We start from the raw sequence: 22,777 nt of genomic DNA, 5'->3' as shown, positions 1-22,777 counted from the left end.
GATGATTTTTACGTCACTCCTACCATAGCAGACACTCGCAGAATCGCCCATGCGGAAAGTATAACACAGGCTTTAGATATAGTTTTTTTCCTTAAAAATACATTTTAAATATCCTCACGTTAACCGCAAAATAACTTACCGAGGCTGTTCATTTGTTTACTCAGGTATTGATGACAAAATTGGGGTATCAATCCAACCCAAAAGCACAGTTTTAGAAAGGCAAATTCTGCAACTTAGGCCATATATGCATGCACAATTAGACTGTACACCATAAGTAAATGAGTCAACAAGTAAATAGATGGCTATGTTTACCAATGTTTAAGGTGTCAACACACATGCCGTCGACAGTTGTCATTACCTCCATTGCTATTCAATTAGGCGAACACTCGTCAGATCTCAAAACCTTAGTGCAGGAACACTTGTACACCACAGGGGAGGTCTTTCAGCCCAGGCAGGTACACCGCAGGAGGACGCACCTGTGCATTGAAGCTTAATGAGGGAGCAGTCACCTGCTTGTTCCCTTTGCCACCTCACAATTACTGCTGAAACTCCCTCTACTTACACCTTGGACCTCAAGGGTCTGCACAGCTCTGCACTGATCAGCACAAACACACACATGCTTTAAAACACTGTTAATCAGTCCCTTACATCAGGGAGACGCAAAATAATGCACATCAGCTTTTTGGGTGCAAAGTTACGGACAGGGCATGTTATAAAATCAATATGTCTGCTTGGAAAAGTACCATCCATTACAGTGGTAGGCTGAGTAGATGTAATCTGTGAAGAGAGAGTGAATGTGACCTGATTTGGTGCAGAAAATCACCATTAGGTAATACTTGATATGGTGCGTTAGTCATATATATTATACTTTAGAGGTTGGTTTGGATGTGAGTCACAATTAAGGATTGAATGTTTCAATTTTGTCTGTAATTTATAGTTTTAAGTTGCTCGGTAACCCCCATTTGAAGGACCAATTATACAATACTTCCAGACAAGTTTTTTTGGCCATTACATAACAATTAAATTGTTTCTGAGCATCTTTTTTAACCTTAAAAATATACCAAGGTGTCCATATATCATTTAGAAATGTGCCAGTAAGTGTAAACCCTAAACCTGTTAGCCCTAATTATAGGGCTTCTTTAGGACTAAATTTTCAGCTAGTTGTTATGGTAAAACAATAACTAAATGGTTTGTGTTTATCCCTAGACTGGAATGATTGGCCTGCTAAACCGAAAGAGCTTTTCTGTAGTTCATGCCTTCTGAACCTGCTCTGGTCACACTTGACCTCTTTTTCTCTGTCTGTTTCCATGTTTTTAGATTCGATGGGAAAAAAATATCACATTAGGAGAGCCTCCTGGATTCCTGCACTCATGGTGGTGGTATGTATCGATTTTGTAACTCAAAACCCCTAACATTCTCTGATGATATGGCCATGCTAGCTGTTAGCAACAGTAGAGGAGTCTAAATGAAAGCTGGTCCATTATTTTTGGAAGTAGGTGTCTCCTTATTACAGTTACATTTGTAAGTTGCTGTACAGCATTAAGCCCATGTTATACACCGATGTTAGAGTAAAATGACTGCGTGAAATGCTATGGAACGATTTGAAGACTGATTGTTGATTTCGAGACAAGTACTTGTATTGCAATCCATTCAATAAGGTCCAATATTCACAAGCCTGTTGAAACAATCAGGATTCTTGCTTTTCCAACAAATTTCCCTTGGTCAGCCAAAAGAGAACCCAGACTCAGATAGCGGACCAGCTTCTTTTTTTTTTTTTGCTAATAAAAAACATGTTTAAGCTAGTGGACTAGCTACACTAGCAAGAAGCTAGCTTGGACTAGCTTGGAAATTCATGATGATCTAAGCTTATTGTTAGCGCCCTATTTTCCAGGAGTTTTTTTTTTTTTTTTTGTCCTCTGGTAATTTTTTCGGGAGACTCATTTTTCATATTTTGTCTGTTGAACTATCGAGCCCAAGATACACAACAGTACAACCAATCAAACAGACTGTAAACCAATCCATTGCAGCCTTTTTTCACTGGATCCAAAGGAAATATGGTGTCTATCCTGAGTTGGGTCCTTTAGAGACTCTCATGTTTGTCTGGAATTCACGTTATGTTCTTAGCTTACACAAAAATAAGATCCGTGCATGTAGATCAGGTTCACAGAGAGCAGTGTTTTCATTTATCACACTCAACTTATTCTCCATCTTGGATTACTGGCGCCCCTCTGTGAGATTATTAGGAGTCTAGTAGGTTTTGGAGGGTCCTTGTATGGTGTTGACACTATTGGAGAAGCGTCTGTCTGGAGCTATAACACGTAGAGGCGGGGTTTAAGGAACTCGGAGGGGCTACAAAGTACCGCCCTCCCCACCAACCCCCCTCCCCCAAACAAAAGGGCCAGATGGTAAGGGAAAGCCAACCCCTCCCCCCTGTACATACCCCCACCAACCTTTGTCTGTAGGCCTGTCCTTTGTTTGCGGAAGAACCCTCAAACGGATTAACTCCTTGCATTCCAGTCTTCTTTGTGTTAAACAGCCAAATCTCCTTCTCCACTACCCCCACCTTTGCATTCTCTTCCCTTCTGTCTAAGGCGGTTTCCTGTTGTAACCGGGTTTGAATGGTAGGACCAGGCTCTGGGGTGGGGTAAAGTTTGGTGAGCGGGGCAGTCATCCACATCTGTTGTAAGGCAAGCAAGGGGTTGGGGGTGGTGGTTTTATTTGAGGTGCAGGTGTGGGGAAAAAAGAAAAGGAAAAAAAAGGACAACCATTTGCGATTTATCTTATGCATAGATTTGTTTAATCAATGTCTGGTAAGAAAGGAGACAGTCGAGTTTACTTTCAGATGGCCTAAAGCTGACATCCTTCTTTGTCATTGGTAGAGATGAGAGAAAAGCCACACAGAAGTGTTCACGTCCAATACACTCATTTAACGTTAACCGTGTTAACGCAGGAAACAAAAAAATATGGTTGTGTGCATATAAAGTTGACCTGGATGTGAATTAAAACGGGTACAACTCAACGTCTTTTAAACAATTCATCTTACTTTATAATCTTTCTCCTCTAACACAGTCCAAAAAGACTTCCTGCAAATGAAAAAGCAGCTGATTTACATCTTATATTGATAAACTCTTAGGTCAAGTCATGTTTTACAATATTGCCTTGATGCCGAGAGCAAAAGAAACGTGGGTTAGCAAATGTACATAAAGCATTTATTTTATATTGTTTGGTGACATCTTTGTGTCGTTGCATGGACGTTTTACAGTGTTCTAACAAGTGCTTTATATGCCGTACTTCTGATGTGTTGCAGAATGTTTTTAAAATCAAGACAAAATCAAAATCTAGTCTTAAAGTAAATAATTTGTCTAAAACTGCCAAATGGCTATTTAGGCATAGTTTTCACCAACTCTCATTCATTTTAAAAGGGTAAGCTCCCACGCCATCTAATTACTTCCTCCTACATATTTGTTTCTTGTTGTATATACTCAAAATATGTCACATTGAGGTACTAGAAGTAATTTTTCTGAGATGTTGTCTTATATTATCTTTTATCAAAAGGAAAAAAAAATTGGCTGCTGGTGATTTTTTTTTTTTTTTTTTTTTTTTTTTTTTTTTTTTTTTTTACCTACACTTTTTTTTCTTTGGTGATGCATCGAGCATGACACATAACATCTCAGTTAAAATATTCATTAACTTAACTTATGTATCTGACATGATGATTTTCGGACATGTTTAAGTAAATGTATTTTGTCTTTAAATTTATTAATTATAATGAACATGTTGATAGATAACTAGAAGAATAGAGTAAACCTTATAGTTAACTACACAATTAAAGGTGAAGGAAAAAAAATCAAGCTATATTTTGATTACATATATTTCTGTATTTCATTACATATGGCAGGGCTGGATTCGGTGTTGGATTTTGCATAATTTGACTTATTCCTGCAGTTTCCGCACTTGTAACGTATGAAACTCCAGCAAATATTTAAATGTGAAAGATGCTCGAAATAGCTGAAGGAATGTGTAATTTGCACGTGCTTTTGAGTCTTACAATTTTAAACATTCAAGTGCTCAATTTGACTGTGAGACCCTTTTTTGTGGGCTGCCTCACACCCCAAAGCATGCATAGAGATGCATCTGAGAGCGTGCTTTTATGGGTAAATGGAAATGCATACAAAAATTTGTCAAAGTGTCCATCTTAAGTATTCTTGTAAACGGTTGATTTCTACTAACCATTGTCAGTACACAGGCTATTAAGTTAATGTAAACAGTTGAGAAACAAAACTTGTGTGTAACAGTTTGATCTGTGCATGAGGTCTTAAAGAGACAGCAACCTAAATAAATCTGCTGCTCTTGTCATTAATATTTATTTATACATTGAAGACTGACCAGTGTTATTTTAAAGTAAAATAGATTATTTAGTTTTTCTGTACATGAATATTATGGTTAAACCTACTTGAAAAAATTTAAAACACAGTTAATTTTAGTTGTATTTTGTTATTGGATTTGTTTGTGCCATTAGTTCAAATAAATTAAATTCAGAGTTTGAAAGTTATTCCTCACCATATAAATATAAATCTGCAACATTATAAATTGTTAAACACAAATACACTGGGTGACAAAACATTAAGTTTGGATGATTGTAGTTTAAAAATATGTCTATAAAATACCCAAACTCAAATTAAACAAATCCCCCATTTTCACCCCCATTTTCCAAAATGAAATTCAGGCCCTGTATGGACACAAACTTTTTTCACATTTTCTTTTTTAACATGGAAAAAAGAAAGTCACACAGGTTTGGAACAACATATGTGTCATGGATAGACCAGGCTTTCCTGTCTCTCACACACACACACACACAACACACACACAACACACACAACACTATCTCACCAGCTTTATGACCATCAACTTCAAACATTAAAGCATTGTTGAGTTTTATTATTTTTATGTGAGTTGTGCTCTGTTCACGGATTGGATTATTTTATTAATTATAGTTTTTCACTTCTGAAAAGTATAAAAGTTAAAACAAATTGTACTTGACTGTTCTCATTTTTAGTAGGGAATAAATTCCATTGTTTATTGCTGATTTTAAAGCTTACTGGAATTTACATAATTTGGATATCTACAATTCTGCATATAAATACACAGCATAAGATTGCCCTCTCTGTATTAGTCGTGGCCCCCAGTCGAAAAAGAAAAGTAGAATCTCCCCTAGTTCATACAGAGTACACAAGCATTAAACAAGTTTTCCTGCTGCAGTCAAGGTAACCGAACGTGATTTGCTCGTGCTCTCCATTCCTCCCCACCTTGATGTGTGTCTAGTTGCGGCTTTTCAGTAACAAAGTGTAACTGGCATCTTATTTGATTTCCCCTGCACCCTGATTGGATTTGAGATGGTCCTGCTGTCTCCCTCCAGCAGCTTTCCAACAAAGCTACAATCTCTTTAACGGCAGCTGATAGATATGATAATGCCGCCCAGCTTTATTGTGCACTGACTGAAGGGCGAAGAACAGGCATGACGTTCCCCTGTCAAAGTGCCTTTCTTGCTTTTTCTGTTCCCTTCCTTTCACATGTTTTATTTGTTTTTTGGTTTATGGCTTCTATAGGATGTGAGGTGTTAATGTATGGTACCTCCCGCTGAGCGCTCATTTACGCACTTATCAATGGTTCATGTAATGCATCTTGTCGTCTTTGATCTTGTCGTCTGTTTCCTTTTTTTCTTTTGTGCCTCTGCTTACTCCTCCTCTCATCTAGGTGGAGTAGATCTTCACCATTGTTATAAATTCATCACCTCTGCTTTTTAAAGGAACAGTTGACCCAAAAATTCTTACAAATGTGTGACTTATTTCTTCAGTGGAATGTAAAAGGTGAATGTTTGAAGAATATTTTGATGTGAAAGAGGACTAAGGCGATCAAGCTCAAAAATGACACACAAAAAGATCAGTGTGAAGATCAGGCTGAAGGTTTATTTATTTTTATTTTTTTTGCCGTTCATGAGTGAAGTCTGATTTGTGAATAAATCGTCATTTTGAATCTAAGAATCTTTGATGAATTATACTCATTCATTCATTTTTCACATATCTGCATATGAACTACCTTTATGATACTTCTATGGTACTTTAGTGTCCTTTCAAGAGTTTGAAGGTCTTTATTCATTGTGATTTCATGGAAAAGGGCAACCAGTGTGGCCTTTAAATTTCTCTTTTTATGTTCCATGGAGGACGCCCTCGTTTTGTTCCAAATCCATTTAATTTTGTGTAAGTGATGACACAATAAAATTTTTTGGCTGACCTATTCCCTTTAAGAAGTATGTATTCAATCTGCACTTAAATCTAGACACTTGATTTTTCCAGCAGTTCCTCTACTTTTGTAGTCTTGAGCTGAATGTTGTTTAATCTTGCTCTCTTATTCCACCCATAAACAGTGAGTGATTTATGAAAGCTGTCATAAGCTATCCTTTGCGTTATGCTCACAAACACAAATCCGTCAAATGGTTTCCACTCCACGGCAAGATATATGAAATGGGTGGAAACTGATTAGCCCCATTGACCTGTCGCTGTGCCGTGAGCGGCCTATTTTGTCCTTTTTGCAATCTGTCACATCAAACGTAAGCTTTTTCCCATATTCAGAACAGAAGTCTAATTTTGTTACATCAGCAGATATAATGCACAGCAGTAAAAGTGCTGCCTCGGAAGATGGAACAACTTGCGTTCGTTTTCTTAAGCCCTGCTTCAGCAGCTTTTATGAAGCGTCCATTAAATCAATATCTAAAGAGTGAGAGCGGTTTAATGCCGACCTGTTTAACAGATACTTATTTTCAATGAAGTAATTAAGGGACCATTTGGAGTGCAACCTGCTCCCCCTAGCAGCCCTTAAGGACTGTATTTCCTTAATTAACAAATATCAAGCCTAATTGATTAGCCACTTGCAGGTCACACCTCATAAAGTGGGAAGCTATCCAGGGGTTATGATTGTAGTGACCCAGCTTTGATAGAAGCTGTCAAGTTCTTCTAAATGTGATACTGAAGAAGATCAGTTTTCTGTTCTTACTCAGAAGTGCCTTTTACAGTGTGCTGGAGCCAATGTCTGATCTGAAACCATTTTGCACGTTTAAACCATAGAGAAACTAAATCTGCATTGCCCCCGAAACCATGCAGGTCTTGCTTCTTGAATCACTAACTTGGAAGTTTTCTGAAAATTAGTTTGGATGTTAAAAATTCATTGTATCGTTGTTATAAATTCATTGGTGTGGATTTGATTTCTTAGTATTAGTTTTGGTGGTTCCATCAAAAAAGCTCAGAATGGTAAAAAAAGCACTGAATTAAATTTATTATTTATAGTGCATGCTGAACTACACCCTTAAGGCTTGTAAATGACAACTGCAATGTTGTGTTTTTATTTGTGACTAGGTCAGTTGGCCACAGCTGAGGCCAAGCATACCAAAAATAAAAAAAAGGTTTTTGGTAAAGATTAGGAGAAACTATTTGGAGAACTGAGATTAGAACAAACCTTTCCATTCAATGCTGTTTTTCAAATGGACTTTTTGTGTAAAGTGTACCACAGCCTGTTGGTGTTCAGTCCGACAGCTGTTTAGTTCGGTGAAGTTCAACCATGTATTTGATACTCAGCTTTGTTTATTCTGCCTTATTTTGCAGTGTATTCTGGGATCTGTACTGTGCAGCTCCAGATCGACGGGAGACATGTGAACATTCCAGCGAGGCCAAGGCTTTCCACGACTATGTGAGTTCCTTTTTTATCCACTATGGGGTTGAGTTAAACCTGAAGTTCTGCTGTTGGGGACTGCGCTAACCCTAATGGCCTGGTTTACCGTCTGTTTACAGTAATCAATGCTCTTTGTCAAAATTTTTGGGAAATTTCTTAATATTTACAAATATCATCGTAAATCTTTGGTATCTTTATTTGATGTACCTTTGGTTATAATAAAGTTCTGGCACAATAACCCAGATTCTCGAAGGGATAGTTCGCCCACAAAAATAATTTACTAACCTCCATATTGTTCCGAACTTATATGACTTACTTTCTGCTGTATAACAAAACAAAAATGTATATTTTTTGATCCACAAAAAGAAAGTCAATTTGGCACCAACATCAATATTTGTGGTTTTGCATTCTGCAAAAGAAAGTGAAGGCTTGGAATAAGAAGGTGATGGACACAATTTAAATTTTTGGGTGAACTATCCCTTTAAGGCCGCAGGATTAAGAGAAGGCTGGGCTATCATGGGTCACTTTTGAAGGTCTGCACCATGACCCTTTTGACCTCTTGATCTGTGGAAGAGCTTTAAGTTCGTAATGGAGAACTGGAGTAGCATGTGTGGACAACCCTGGAGCTCCACCAGAAAAGGGAGTTCTTTGTTGACGCGGCTTTCCAACTGCAAATGACCATGTTAATGTGACCACAAACACTGACCCTTGCTCAACGCTTGGGCTCGGTCTTGAAGAGTTTGAATGTTAGCGCCTGTATCTACAATTTGAAGAGTACATGGGGACCTCTTTCCCACTCTGCATGTTTTCTTTGGCAGAAATTTAGCGTCAAATATAAATTGTGGAAATATCTTTTACCCGCCACATTAGCAGTGTTAAAACCTTGTGAATACACTCCAGTGGAGGATAATATGTCAAAGATTATATGAAAGTAACTATGATTTACCACTAACTGCTAGTACTGGAGTCTCACCTGGGCCAGATCTCGGGCCTTGAGTCCTGAAAGGGATTATGCGTCTATTCTTATTTCAGACATTTAATTCACTGGACTTGCTAGCAGAGAACAGTTACAAGTTCGTGCCAGCTGCCTGCTGAAGTTTCAACCAATTGGAATCCGTGTGCCTATGTATGGCCTCTATAAGATTAATTACACGGTTAATTAAACGCCATGCTTAATTAAGTCTGACGTGTGTTCAATTAATCTATACGCCTAATCATTTCTAACACCCAATGGACACCTGGGATTGTCAAAATGAGTGTTCTGACGACCCCCTCCTCTGCACGACTGACCACCCGTGCTCTTAAGTTGATGCGGCTATTGTGAAACCGGCTGTCCGCTCCGATTGACTGTTTGAAATGCTCTGAGCCCTTTTCAAAGTAAACTCCAGCTCAGTTTCTAAGCTTTGCTACTGGACCTCAGGGACTCGGGGTGAGTTTGAAAGGCTCAGATGTCCTGCCCCTGAGTTCTGGTCTGAGGATTAATGGCCGGTTTCCCCTGACCTTTAACCTTCAGCAAAGTTCAGGAGGTCAGAGCATATCCGGTCTGTGTTGTGTCCCGTTTCAAATGTTTTCCCAAATCTTTTCATCAGGCTATTAATCTCCATTTGGCTTTAGAATGTTGCATCCAGTGGACTAATTTTGGTTGTGGGGTTTTTATTAATTGGGCTTGGATGAAGTGAACACGTCAAGTTCGTTCCTCAAGGGATACACTGTGCCACTGAATGATTTTCCTAGCCGTCAACTCTCGAGCCAATGGCTGGCCACTTTTCGGAAGACCTGAGGCTAAATTCTGTCTATTTTTTAGGCTTTTGTAGACACCAGGCTAATGTTGTGTGAAGAGTCTTACGGTGGAGGTCGTGATGAGTTTTGGTGGTGATGGGGGTGGTGGACATGGAGGACGAGGAGGAGGCAGTGGCGTCAGTCCCATGGGTCACTCCAGACCTGTCTCCGTCTGATTAACTTCAGCTCTGGGATCCCCGTGGACCGGCCGCCCCATCAAGCCTGCTATCTCAGGCAAGGCTGATAACAGTGCCCATTCCCTAGCGTGTCAGTGGATCAGGGGGAGAAAAACAAGTGGATTCCCACGAGTCAAATCCTCCTCACTGTCAGCGCTGCAGTTATATTGGCTTCTGCAAGTCAGGGCTTCAATGGTGACTAGATTTTTTTGCAGTTGTAGAATTAAAACCATCATTTCTTTTTTTATTGTTTTTGTAAACTTCCTAGTGGTGGAATTTGGGAATACTCTGACTCTTCCATCTTTTTGTCTGCCATTCTTTTCTGTCTCTTTTTTTTCCATCAAGTGGCCAGTGATGCACTTTGCGCAAGTAAGTCCTACAGTTGGGAGGAAAGATAATGGGATATAACATGCAAATCTTGAGATCTGTGGAATCTGGTTCATAACTAATCCGAGGATTGCTATAGGATTGTGTCTCTGGCTGGGCTCCCAGAAGTGGAGAGCCAGTTCCCCAAATCCAGGCAGCAACTAGTGCCACCAAGAAACCATTAACACCACATTTGTACCAGACAGACCCATTTTAAATAGACCGGGTCATCTGGAAGTACGACAGTGTACTTATAGGCAAGCTATTGATTGCTAATCTCAGTTATAGAGTAAATTAATCATTTAGTCCAATATGAGGGTCGCTTACTGTATAGAAAGAAGGGAGAAGAGAAAAACATTAAGGAAAGGAAAGCAGGATATAGTGGTATGCATGTTTTGTGGGAATGACGTGTGTACCTGCTCACTGCAAATCTCCTAAAACTCCCAGAAAAGCCTGTCTCCCATCAGAGCCTTTGTCTAAACCTCAGTATTAAGTTACGCCAGCAGAAAGGTGTGCATATTTGTCATGTAATTTTGCATGTGGAGTTGCTTGTAAACAGATGAGTTCATAACTATTGTTGTGATGAGTGATTTGAAAGATCTAATCCTTTATTTTCATTTCCAGATTGCCGTCGGAGCTGTTGCCTAGTAGTTTATTTTTTTTAGTTCAGATAGTGCCTATTCCAGTTTTATCTAGATTGTAACCTTGGTTCTGTGAAAGGTCTAGTGTTGTTCCCATGCAATAATTAGAAACAAGCTTTAACTTTTATTAGAGTATTTGTATTATAAATGATTCTATATATTGGTTGATACTGTATATATGTTTGCTGGCATTGGATAATAATTTTATTGTGAATGTGCTATATTTACATTTAGACTTTTGCTGTCACATAACTGGGACTTCATATGAATCAGAATGCATGAAACCGTTAAAGAAACACTGCATTTTAATCACTACCCAAACAAAGATGCCGCATGAACAGTTTTTGTATAATTTCACAATTATACAAAAAAAAATAGATATTTTTGTATCATTTCAAGTTAGTTTATATAATTTCACAATTTAAAGCAAAAACTATATGGTCTGACTTTAGTTTGAGAAAGTGTACTTCATAAAATATCTGCACGAAACATAAACGGCAGACAGGCTGAATGAGAATGCAAATTCACTCTCTGACAGCAGGTGGCGCTTATTGAAGAGCAGTGATGTTACCGCTGTAAACAGCAGCGCTGCGCTTATGAAACTTCTTTTATATGCATTATACGGAGGCAAGATTAATAAAAAAGACTGTCAGTTCCCTTCCATTCATATAAACCCCCACTTCCATTCAGTGTTTAGAATTTTCATTCAATTTTTCATGCAATGTGAATGGTGAGCTTGCTTTGCCTGCTACAGTATTTTCTGCTCTCTGCATTGTGACCTCTGCCAGGTATGAGATGTAATCCTCATTATTCTTTTATCATTACTCTTCTGTTTTTATTTAGCCATTATTCTGGCATTACCTAGCTTACCCATCCACATTGCTTTGATCCCAGTACACACTTACCCACCTAGTGGAAGTTTATCATCAGAGACAGGGCAGGTTATGAACACACAATATAAGTGACAGATGAGCAGCAAATCATCTTCCTCTGAGACAGTACAGTCATCGCAATGTTGGCATCAGATCACATTATTCAGTGGAAAATTATTAGAAATTAATCGTAAACTTGTAAATACATCAGTATTCTCCAAGTATGCACACTTTTTGACTAGTTCAGAGTAGTTGCGTGAACAAAAATAAACCGCAGCAGATGTGACTGAATATGAAAGCGTGTTCTCATTCTATTCAAAATATCATACATTACCGGTTTGTTTATTTTGCACTTCTGAAATAAATTAAGAAATTACTATCACTGCAATCAAGTTTTAACATAACTGTGGTCAAATATTGAAGCTGGAGTCTTTATCTTTCTAATGATGCACAGTTTGTCCTGATGAAGAGTTTGATGTTTTAAAGTGCTATGAACGTAAATTTCCCAAAGAAACGGGTCAGGCAAACCCAAAACCAGACCTCCTTTAATGGATAATTCAACCCAAAATTATAATTTTGATCATTTATTCAGCCTTGTGTCTTTCCAAATTTGTTTAAGTTTAGTCCATTTTGGAAAGATGTAGTTTTGGACCTCCCTAATGTCACCTAACCATTCTTCTACCTCAAATGTCACGCTCTGATTTCCCCATCCCACCATGTTCTGACAGAAACACTGTAGGTACATAATGGAGGCTCTTTTCTTGACCCTCAGCAATGTTAAGTTGCTCTGTCACACCGTTTAAATTAGAATATAACTAACACCAATTTCAGCCGTCACATATGCCTACATGACAGACATGAGTGTCCCTCAATGACACACTTACAAGGCGGAAAACTTGGATAGGACGGAAGAGCGACAGACGAACATGTTTTTGTTGCGGCATCTTTTGGCAGCGCTCTGCGTCATTGAAAAGAGGAGTGGAGGAACAGGTGGTTTAATATATCCTAGCATTTCAAAAGTGGAACGTGAATAAGCATTGGTCATTGTCTTCGTCTTTCTTGTTTCATGCGCTTCCAGGTGGTCCTGATGACTAATGTGTGACTGATTTTGAATGTGAGCTACGTGCCGCTTTTCTCCTCTCAATCCGAGCTGTTCTTACTTCATCAACTGCCCTAGCATTCACCTGTCTGTTTTCTCCCCTTTCGTATGCTTTTTAAATTTCTCAAAAGTGCTTCCCATTCTCTTGCCCTCAACGAGAATTACCAGCTTTTTGAAAGATGACAAACAGGAATCAACCTTAAAGGAACGAGCAATTACTCACACATTTTTCACTCGGAGACTATGCCATTGTTCACCTTCATCTTCCTCTTTGTTGATTTCCCAGCTGAAAAAAAAAAACAGGAGACGAGCATATGTTGTATTTTGGATGCAGGTCCCCAGCATGAGGTGCTAGCATACTAGTGTCCCCACTAGGCTTCTCGACTAGCTTCTAAGACTTGTTTCATCAGGTTTCACATAGGCCTAGCTATGTTGGTTCACCAGCTAACCGAGCATGGAAATATGTTAAAAAGATGTTGTTTACTCTTTTACCACCCCTTTTCTGACTTCAAAGAGTTCATCAAGCTTTTATGACTTTCCTGATCTGTGATGTGTGTTTAAGTGTGAAATGAGGTCTCAGGCTGTTTGTTTTGTCTAGCCATAAGAGACATCAAGAGTTACTTTGACCCTTTGTTTGTTGTTTACATTTCAGACCGTCTGGATATAGAGGACAGATGTAGGGCAGAGTCATTTATTTGTTATGAACTTTGACCATATCTTGCTAGATATTTACCAAGGTCTGAAGATTAAGTAGCGGAAGGGCCTTGTTTCATCTTGAAGAAATGACCTGTTTGTTATTCATCCTATACCATTGTTACTTGTCTTATTAGCACTGTGTTTTTATTGTCCCTTGGCTTGTATGTACTGCTTTGTGTCCTTTACTGTGTGTTGTAGCAATCGCCATGATAGCCGATACATTTTCTTGTAAGTTGCTCTGGCGAGGCGGCGTTTGCCAAGAAAATAAATGAAATTTAAATGTCATCTGTCTGGAGGAGGTGTGACCTGAACTCCATCTGAATTCCCACAATTGCAAGTCTCCCTCCCTAGTGCTGTTTTAATCTAATCTCCGTTGTTACTTTGAAGATGGTCGGCCAACCCATATTTAGGTCCAGAGATCCTCACAGAAAATTGGACCAATTACAGGCATTAAATGAATAAAACTAGTGACTTTCCACAGGCAGTGTTGTTGTAGCATCACCACTGTCGTGCAATGTGGCTTTCCTGTTAATGTTGCTTAAGGTTTTGACTGATAAACAAGACATTTTATCATTGCCGGCATAATTTATGGTATGCTTTTTTTTCAAGCTGCCTTTGATTAATCCCGACATTTGTGTACGATAATCGCATTTCGCCCCCTTAGTGACAGTCGCTCAAACTTTACTGCTTTTTGACCATGGTAATATGAATAAATAGTATAAGAATATATTCATGCAAAACAAATGACTGCTAATATATTTGAAACTAAAACCATGACGTTTTTAAATAATTTTAACATCATTATATATAGCTATTAGGGATGCACCGAAATGAAAATTCTAGATAACTTTGCCGAAAACCTAAAATGGTTTATAATTTTTTTTTTTTTATTGAATAATACAAAATAATTTAGTAACATGTAAAAAAAATTTTTTTACGAAATATTTTTAATTATACAGAATTTATAAAACACGAGCCAAAATAAAATCGCCTTATTATTGAAAGTAACTCAATAAAATTGGACAGAAAATATGTTAATATTAAAAATCAATATATAATCCTTACACAGTTCTATGCAACAGAATCCGATAGAACTGTTTTTTTTTTTTTTTTATATTACCCAAATAACGTATAGCCATACAAAGCTATTATTATCAGAGCATGTGAGCATAGCATAGTGTCACGGGAGGGCAGCGTAATTTTACCAGCATAGCCCAGTACATCTGTACTACACCATGTAACATTACAGTAGTACTAATGCAAACAGGAACAAGAATACTACATTCCTGTCGGCGCATTATTTGAGCAGACTTTGCTTTTCTGGTAAGCATGAGTGGAATGCACATTCAAATAGCAAAGCATCACACCATGCGGATAGAGGGAAAGTGAAACTTGCATACTGAACACTACGGAGAGATGCGGCGTGCCAAATATGGCATTTCCTGTTTTCAGACGATAATTATAGGCGGCCAGAATGTCGGTGCATCCCTTATAACTACCCATTTTAGAGAAATAGTAGTTAAAGATTAAGCTACATAACATACGGTTGGGCGGTTGTGCAGTCTAGCAGCAAATATTTGAATATTTCAACACAACCAAAGCTTAAAATGAAGAACTTTTTGCATAGGCATATGGACCTTCGTTGGAAAATAAGGAACTTCCGATTTGTCGTTTGTTGAAGATCTTGAAAAAGTGACATCAGTATCTAATCGTTTTCAAACCTCCATCTTTTTTTTCGATTTATGAAAACATTTGTGGCGTTCTTGGTGACCTTCACATTGAAGGTTATCAGGGTTAGCTAGGGCAAACAATGAATTAAAGCATTTCTCCATTGACTGACTCGCTCATCCATCTTGATCTATTCTTCAGAAGCGGGAGGTGTTTGCTCGCTTTCTGAGCGACGCTTCAGATTCCTGTTTGCACTGCTGTGGGTTTCGCCCGAATAAGCCATCTGCTTCTTCTGCAAGTGTCAATACAGAGACCGCAGTGGTGTGTTTTTCTCATAACCTTGCAAGGGGGTGTGAATCAAGGGATACCACAGTTATTCCAAGTCTTTCTATTTCATTTCATCTCTCTTTGTTGCACTAGTGGTGGGCAGCAATGGAGGCTTTGAGGTTAGGTTAGTAGGTCCCACAGCTGGCATTTACCACGTCTGGCTCCGTTGGCATGGTGGGCCACCCTTCTCCACTCTGCTGTCAAGTGCCGGCTTGGTGCAATGAAGTAAAACGGTCCATTTGAAATACAGTGGTGTGCTCTGGTACAAGTTTCAACAGGCTTCCATGGATTATGGGGAAAAAGCCACAAAACTAGCATGAATCCCTCAAATCAAGCTTTGTCTTTAGGTTCCTGTAGATTGGATTTACTTAGACCGCATTTATGACTGGAGATTACGTTATTTGATTTGGGTGGAGTGTTTATTTTTCCACTTTTCACCTCAGCGCACACATACTACAGTGTGGTGGTGAAAGACACATGGTTCATCGTCTCTGTCTTGTTGCTGTAATGGCTGCTGTGGGTCTATTTCCAGACAGTGAGCCTAATGCAGAGTAATTATTATTTTTATACCATGTGCTTCCAGTGGCTTTCACTAGAAGTCAAAATGGCTCCCCACTGACCGGCTGATTACCTCTGAGGCCGTGTCCACACCTGCCTCCAGTCGTACCTTGGCAGAGCTGTACCCCGCTGCCCCAGCGACAGAATGAAGGGGCTTAACCGGGATGGTTTTTTACATGTCTTAATTGCCACATTCACAGCTTTCACTGTCTCAACATTTCACAAGATCCTTTCTTTCTTCTGTGTTTGCTTTCACAAAAAGTACAATTAATTCTCTGACATTCTTTGAAGTACTGTGGAGGAAGCATTTATTTTAAAGTGTCATGGTATTGCCATTTGGTACCATAAATGTACCATGGTAGCTTTTTTCTTTCCTGTATGATTGCTTGCTTTCCTGTTTCAGAAGTTACACCAGCTAAAATTCCCAAGCTATTATTTTGTTATTATTACCTTGATTTTATAGACATGTACCACAGTATTTTTCTTTTCATTTCCTGAAAAAAGTCATTGTTTTCATATTACCTTGATGTCTTTAACGTACAGTACCATGGTATTTTCACTCTTTTCCTTTTTCTACTTTTTTTCCCCCATGGTATATTAACTGGACCTTTTTGGATATGTATGTTATTGTTATTTCCCCCTTTCCTTCTTTTTCTTGTTTGTTTTCTCTTGTTCCTTTTCTTTCTTTCATTGAGAACTATGGTTAATTTATTATGGTAATCGTTCAACTACTATGGTGTACAACAGAATATCATTGTATTACTTTTTTTATTGCAACTTCAGGGCTCACACAATTTCAAAATCCCTGGTACCCCTTTGGGCAATCATTCTTCAGATTTTAGTAGCCAAAAATGAATATGAACTAAAATGGGAAAAAAATGATAATTGGCAAATCCGCATGATCAAAATCGTCAGTGATTTGTACTTTTCCTTCAAATAAAATATCAAGAGAGTAGGAGTGGAACCGATCACTCATCTCAAATCTTACAGATTTTAAGTTAAAAACTGGATAATTTTTCATATGAGCAAAAAAAAAAGGATTTATGTATTCCTTTAGTATTATTAAATAAAATACTTATTTAAAGAACTCACTACTTTGATACTACAGCAAAAACAAGTAGTATGAGGACAAACATTATTAAAGACAAGTGAACATCAGTTATACAATAAGAAGAAATGAACAAATTACAAGCATAGATTATTACAGTATAACAAAGTTACAAATAAAATGAGATCCAGCAGTAGTATTCAGGTACAGAAATCTAATTATCTCATGTTAAATAACACTGCATAGTGTTTACTGTTTAAATTAAATAGAGATTAATCTTTGTTAAAGTTGTGTTTTGTTGTTTGAGTAACATTGAGGACATGGACAGCAGCAGGTATTTATTAAAATCTTTACCCATTTCTCAAATAGAGCCGAGCTGAACTTTCCCTAACAAAAATGACCAAACGTATCATGGTATTACCTATCTGACACCATGGGTTTATCATGACCCCTTTTGCTTGCTTTTTTGCATTACCAACAGATGCCAATACTGTATTGCTGTATTACCATGCTTTTTTGATGTACCATGGTATTGCTATAGTATTATTTGAAGTACCTTTGAGTACAATATAAATACAATGGTGCATCAATGTAGTACTGTTGGAAGTTTTTTTTTTTTTTTTATGTCTGTTTGCTCTAAAATCTTCTGGGTTTATAATCCTGTGAGAGTCTGGCACTGACGGCTCTGTTCACAGAACTAAAGATGCATCTGTCTCTGAGCTGATCAGGTGTGCTCAAGCCGGTGTGTGTGTGTGTGTGCTTGCATGCATGTTGAAGCCACAGCTGCATTGTTGAGTTATAATGCTCTCCTCAGTGCTTTTGTGCTTTGTCGTCTCGCTTGTAAAAACTCAATATGGCTTCTTTATCTTTACCTACATTTGATTGCTTTGTTGTTAGTTTAATCTCATGCATTATGCTAATGACTATATTATTCTATAGTCATGCCACACACCTATATAAGTGAAATAGATTTAGCATAGATTTTTGTTTCTTGAGTATAGGGCTTTTAGTTGTTTATGCGTCAGATATTGTGTCATCTGTTCTTCTTCATGTCTTAACTCTGATATTCGTCTTGTCTTGTGTGTCTCTCATCCTCACGCTCTTTTCTCTTTTGGTCTCATACCTCTGCTGTGTGCTTTGTCAGACGTGCATGATCGAGTGTTCAATAACTGCTGCAGTTTATAAAGGCTACGGGGTCAGACAAAGGTCACGGGTTCTTCGGCTGCCAATCAGAAATCTCGAACCGCCGCTGTCTGAAATGTTCAATCACACCGTGCCCTGAAAATCTGACCTGGTGTTGTTTACCAAATGTGCATGTGCCTTGGTTTTCCCTCAGTTTGGTTAGTAGTGATTGATTATATCCAATCCAAAATCCAATCAGTCTTTAGTCACCTGAATTGTATTCGCTATTTAGCATGTCTGCGTATGCAAGTAGCCAGTTAAAACTTTAAATGCAATTTACGTGAGCAAGTTATGCTATATTAACTCTTTTAAAGAAACAGAAATAACATTAGCATGAATATATATTTTTTTACTACGTCCGACAGTATGCATAGACAGTTTGTCGTGGTTTTTTTCTGAAGCAAGCCACTGAGGAAGAGGAGGGTGATGAAGAAGGGCAGTTGACCTGATTTTGGGGGGCTGTGGAGGCTCTGATAGTGGTGTTGTCAGAGGGTTTGTAATCCAAGGGATGCACTGTCAGATTAGAGACTGCCCCATATCACAAGACGGCAGAGGGGAGGGCGGGAAAGTCACTAAAAGGCTCAGGACAGATCAAATGCTGGGGAAAGTGGCTTTTCACTTATTTATTTCTCTCCTGTTATTTATTTAATAGCTTGTTAATGTCTTTTATTATTCATGTGCATGTTGGTTATTGGTTGGAAATGAAATGAAGACATGTTTTAGTTATTTTGTAATAATATATTTCTATATTTATAATATAATTTGCATTATATATAATTCCTTATAATTTCACATTGATATAAGTAAAAGTGTGATAATATTTTTAGTGTTAGTAATATTTATTTTTCATAAATTATAATTTATTATAATTATACGATTTAAAGATTTTTCAGATTCTCTTGCTCATCATTCAGAAAGTTTGTTGATATATTTGATGGTGGTAATGATTTTACCTACTAATAGGAAAGTCTGATGAGCATAAATTATAATATTCATTATATTTTATAATAAATTACTTTATAATAAGTGTTATAACACAATGCATTCTTTGATAAATTAATCCAGTTTATTTTTGGGGCCTAGCTGTGACTGAAAATCAAACCAAAATATAAAATGCATCTGTGCAGCTTGCATTTTTTTTGTTTATGATCTAATTTAGTTGAAATGTACCTTCTGTCTGCTTTAGTATATATTCAGTTTCCTGTTGCGTGGCACATTTTCAACTCCTTGTCTCTTTAATTTGTTTGCTGATTTATCACGGAAGGTTATTAGTGCATGCTGCAAAGTAAATGTTTGTTGGTAATAAGCGTCCCAACGTGTCGTAATGCCTACCCAAAATAAAGGGTTTGACACTGCTGCAAATTGTGTTTAATTGCACTTAATTAATTTGAGCCTGTGACTGCCAAATCTGATTTTTCAACAACGATATGTGCTAGGCTTGGCATCAAAATATTAATAGGTTGTAATTCTGATAGTAATACTATGTTTCCTGTTGTGGCTTTTACTTCACAAATGTAATTATTTGGCTGTGGCATTATTTTGGTTGATTGAAATGACTCTGGATTATAATTATTATTTCTTGGCCTGGTTGTGAGACTAATTAATAGTGTTGACATCTGTTACCGTTCACAGTTTATGATGTTATAATGGTTTGAAAAACATTCTGTGATGTGCATGACAGATTTGATATGTTATAATGACCCATGTGATATTACAAAAACTTTATTAGATTACATGTCTAATATAACTATTTTTCTAGATTTATTACCCCACAAATATTTCTTTAAATTTATGGCTAAAAATAATTAATAAAAATAATTATTAGGCCCGGGTGGTGACTTTAACTGTAATGGGTGAAATAATATTTTAAATGGTAAAAAAAGTTATATTGAAAAATTGTTTTTTAATAGTGCTCTGTGAAACATTTTAGAGTTGAATATCTTGGGAAAATAACTATATTCTTAAATATACTATTATAATACCTCATACCATTATAGAAGATTTTGGTCATACCACCCACTACTAAGATTAATAAAAAATAATAATAATTAAAAAAAAATATATATATATATATATTTGTGTGTATATATGTGTGTGTATATATATATATATGTGTGTGTGTGTGTGTGTGTGTGTGTGTGTGTGTGTGTGTGTGTATATATACACACACACACACACACACACACACACACACATATATATATATATATATATATACATACAGCAAACAAAACAAAAAAAGCTCCTATATCTTACATTTTTGCAAACTGTGAGGGTTGACCCACCAGATAAGGGAAAAAGAGAGGAATATTGACTTTCTCTGAATGTCCCTCCGCTCTTTCTCCTGTTTGTTCTCTCAGACTTTCCTTCTCTGTTGCTATCTCTCGTCTCTCCTGTGCTCCATGCAGAAATGATTTCCATTTCCGAATTAATGAGGTTCAGCTGAACCAAAATCTCTCTTTCTCTTCACCCAGTCCCCCCTCCCCTTCATCACAGGTCCATGCACAAATACACACTGGCGCTCGCAAACTTTGTCAGTTTCAACATTGCATACCGTCTGCAGAAATGTGTAAAATTTTGAGATATGTATACAACAGAAATAAATATTTATTTCATATTTGGAAATGCCTCACGTTTGTCTATCACGAACATTGTGTTCGTCTTACACCATTTAGGTTTATTAAGCCAACTATGGTTTAAACCGATTAAAAATAAAAAAAACAAACAAAAAAAAACGGATTGGCGCATTAATTATTGGCAGTTAGCCCTGCATGTGTATGTGTGCATGTCTTGTAGTTATGTCTTTTTAAATTTAGATGTCAAAACCTGAGAAAAAACAGGTTTTCTGTCTCATGTACAAGCTTTTTTTCTTCCATTGTCAGGTTTTTATTTCTTTCTGTTGTCGTTTTGATGTAAGCACATAGTTTCTTAAAAACCAATTTAAAAATGAAAAAAAAATATTTTTGATAGAGCGAGTTACATTTTTAGATAGCTAGTCCCCTTGTCCACCCCAACAGGCAGAAACTCTACCTAGTTTTGGTTGAGCTGTGGTATTAGCAGGTTCAATTTGTTAGCTTGTTTTTGCCCGCAATCAATATACTGAATTAAAATAAGGTCAGGATTAACGTAATACAGTTTCTAGCACGTTATAACTATATGTTTGAAAACCATGTTCCTGGTTGTCCGTCACTTCCTTTGAATTTGAATTTTGCTTTAATGTTAAAGGGAGAGGCAGCGGCAGCGATTGGTCAATAATCTGCTAAGCAGCATCGATTCAGAGCGTTTAGTTCCTCTGTGTAGCTACTTTGGTTGGGAAGCTAATCAATGCTGTTGAATGGGGGCCTCAGCGATCAGGGATTTTCTACTCCATGCACAGTGCGGTCACATCGTTTGTCTTCATTTGGCGTGCCATTATTCTCTAATGGGCTTCATCAGAAGGAAAAGGTTAACACACCTAGCCGAAAGGATTACGGACATAAAGTAGCCAAGATTATGAGGCATTCACATTAATCATTTGTGATGGATGCATGCTACTCTACTGGTTTTCCATAATAATATGTATCAGTTCTTAATTTTTCCATTTTCGTTCTGAGATCACAGAAAAAAGACAATAAGATTTCCATTTAGATTTCTCTAAATCAGGGTTATTGAAACTTTCAAACTAAATGTAAACATTTGTCAAAACCAAATCTGCATATTTTTGGCTTTTTTATGGGGGCGGGGGGGGGTTATTATCACCTGGCTATGGTTACATTTACCTTGCTGAATTTCTTTAATTTGCATTAGTTTAATGACAAATTTAAAGCTAATTATCTAACTTTGGATGCTTCATGTTGCCTTTATATTGTCATGCAGTATTAAAGGCTCTTTGTACCTGAAAATGTAGAGTTACTGTCGTTCTGGAACTCTTTTGTCAGTTCTTGGCGCAAAAAGGTTCAAAACCCCTGCATGAAACTTCTTAGTTTGACTAAGCTTCAATACTCGTGAAGCAAAAAAAATAAAAAATCAGGTGTAGGAATATTGCTAGAAAACATTTCCTCGGCAGAGGACAATATCAATTAGCAGTTTTCTAGGAATGCAAGCAGACAACCCAAGTAGGAAAGCACTTTATGGATTTCATTAAAGTGCTGTCTATTGTCATGGAAGTTAGATGACTGTGTGCTTAAGTGTTTTATTATCTGGAGATGCTGAGCGGAGGTTGAATTTTACAATGGGTCGCAGGACCCCCAAATTATCCACCAAATTCAGATCAAGGTTACTAACTGCTGATTTTCAACACTGAGCTGCACCAGTGTTTTCTTTGGAAATGGAAAGGCTGTTAACATCTTTAGGAAGTGGTTCTTCAGTCTACTACCCTTGTTCTTACCCCGTCCTGTTTGGTCTGAAAGATAAAGTTACTTCCTCTTCCCTTTGCTCTGCTCCCTTGCACCCTCCTTCCCTGCTGGGTTTTATTGGTCTTAGGAGTTGTCCATCACTGCTCTCGCTGTTTGAAGTGCTCCAGTCGTATATCACCTCCCTTTCTTGTTGGATGTCCTCCCACTTCCTGCAGGGTTCTCCAAGACTTTTTGTGTGTGTGTGTGCGCATACCTGACTGTGAGCACGGTTTCTCTACACTCGTATTTCTTCAGTCACTCTTAAACACA

At 37.6% G+C, this 22,777-nt stretch overlaps 1 protein-coding gene across 2 annotated transcripts in view; it reads left to right on the top strand.

Moving 5' to 3' along the window:
• Nucleotides 1-22,777, top strand: part of LOC127943196 (single-stranded DNA-binding protein 3) — a 61,109-nt gene that overhangs the window by 13,972 nt on the left and 24,360 nt on the right. For both annotated transcript variants that reach the window (XM_052539425.1, XM_052539426.1), the window contains exons 3-4: nucleotides 1,318-1,379; nucleotides 7,656-7,740. In XM_052539425.1, the coding sequence (XP_052395385.1) occupies nucleotides 1,318-1,379; nucleotides 7,656-7,740 (147 nt within the window). The remainder of the gene's footprint in view (nucleotides 1-1,317; nucleotides 1,380-7,655; nucleotides 7,741-22,777) is intronic.

The sequence above is a fragment of the Carassius gibelio genome, chromosome A22 (assembly GCF_023724105.1).
Source record: "Carassius gibelio isolate Cgi1373 ecotype wild population from Czech Republic chromosome A22, carGib1.2-hapl.c, whole genome shotgun sequence".
In the NCBI taxonomy this organism is placed as follows: domain Eukaryota; kingdom Metazoa; phylum Chordata; class Actinopteri; order Cypriniformes; family Cyprinidae; genus Carassius; species Carassius gibelio.
Note: the sequence above shows the minus strand (reverse complement) of the source record. Positions and strands in the feature narration are given on the sequence as shown.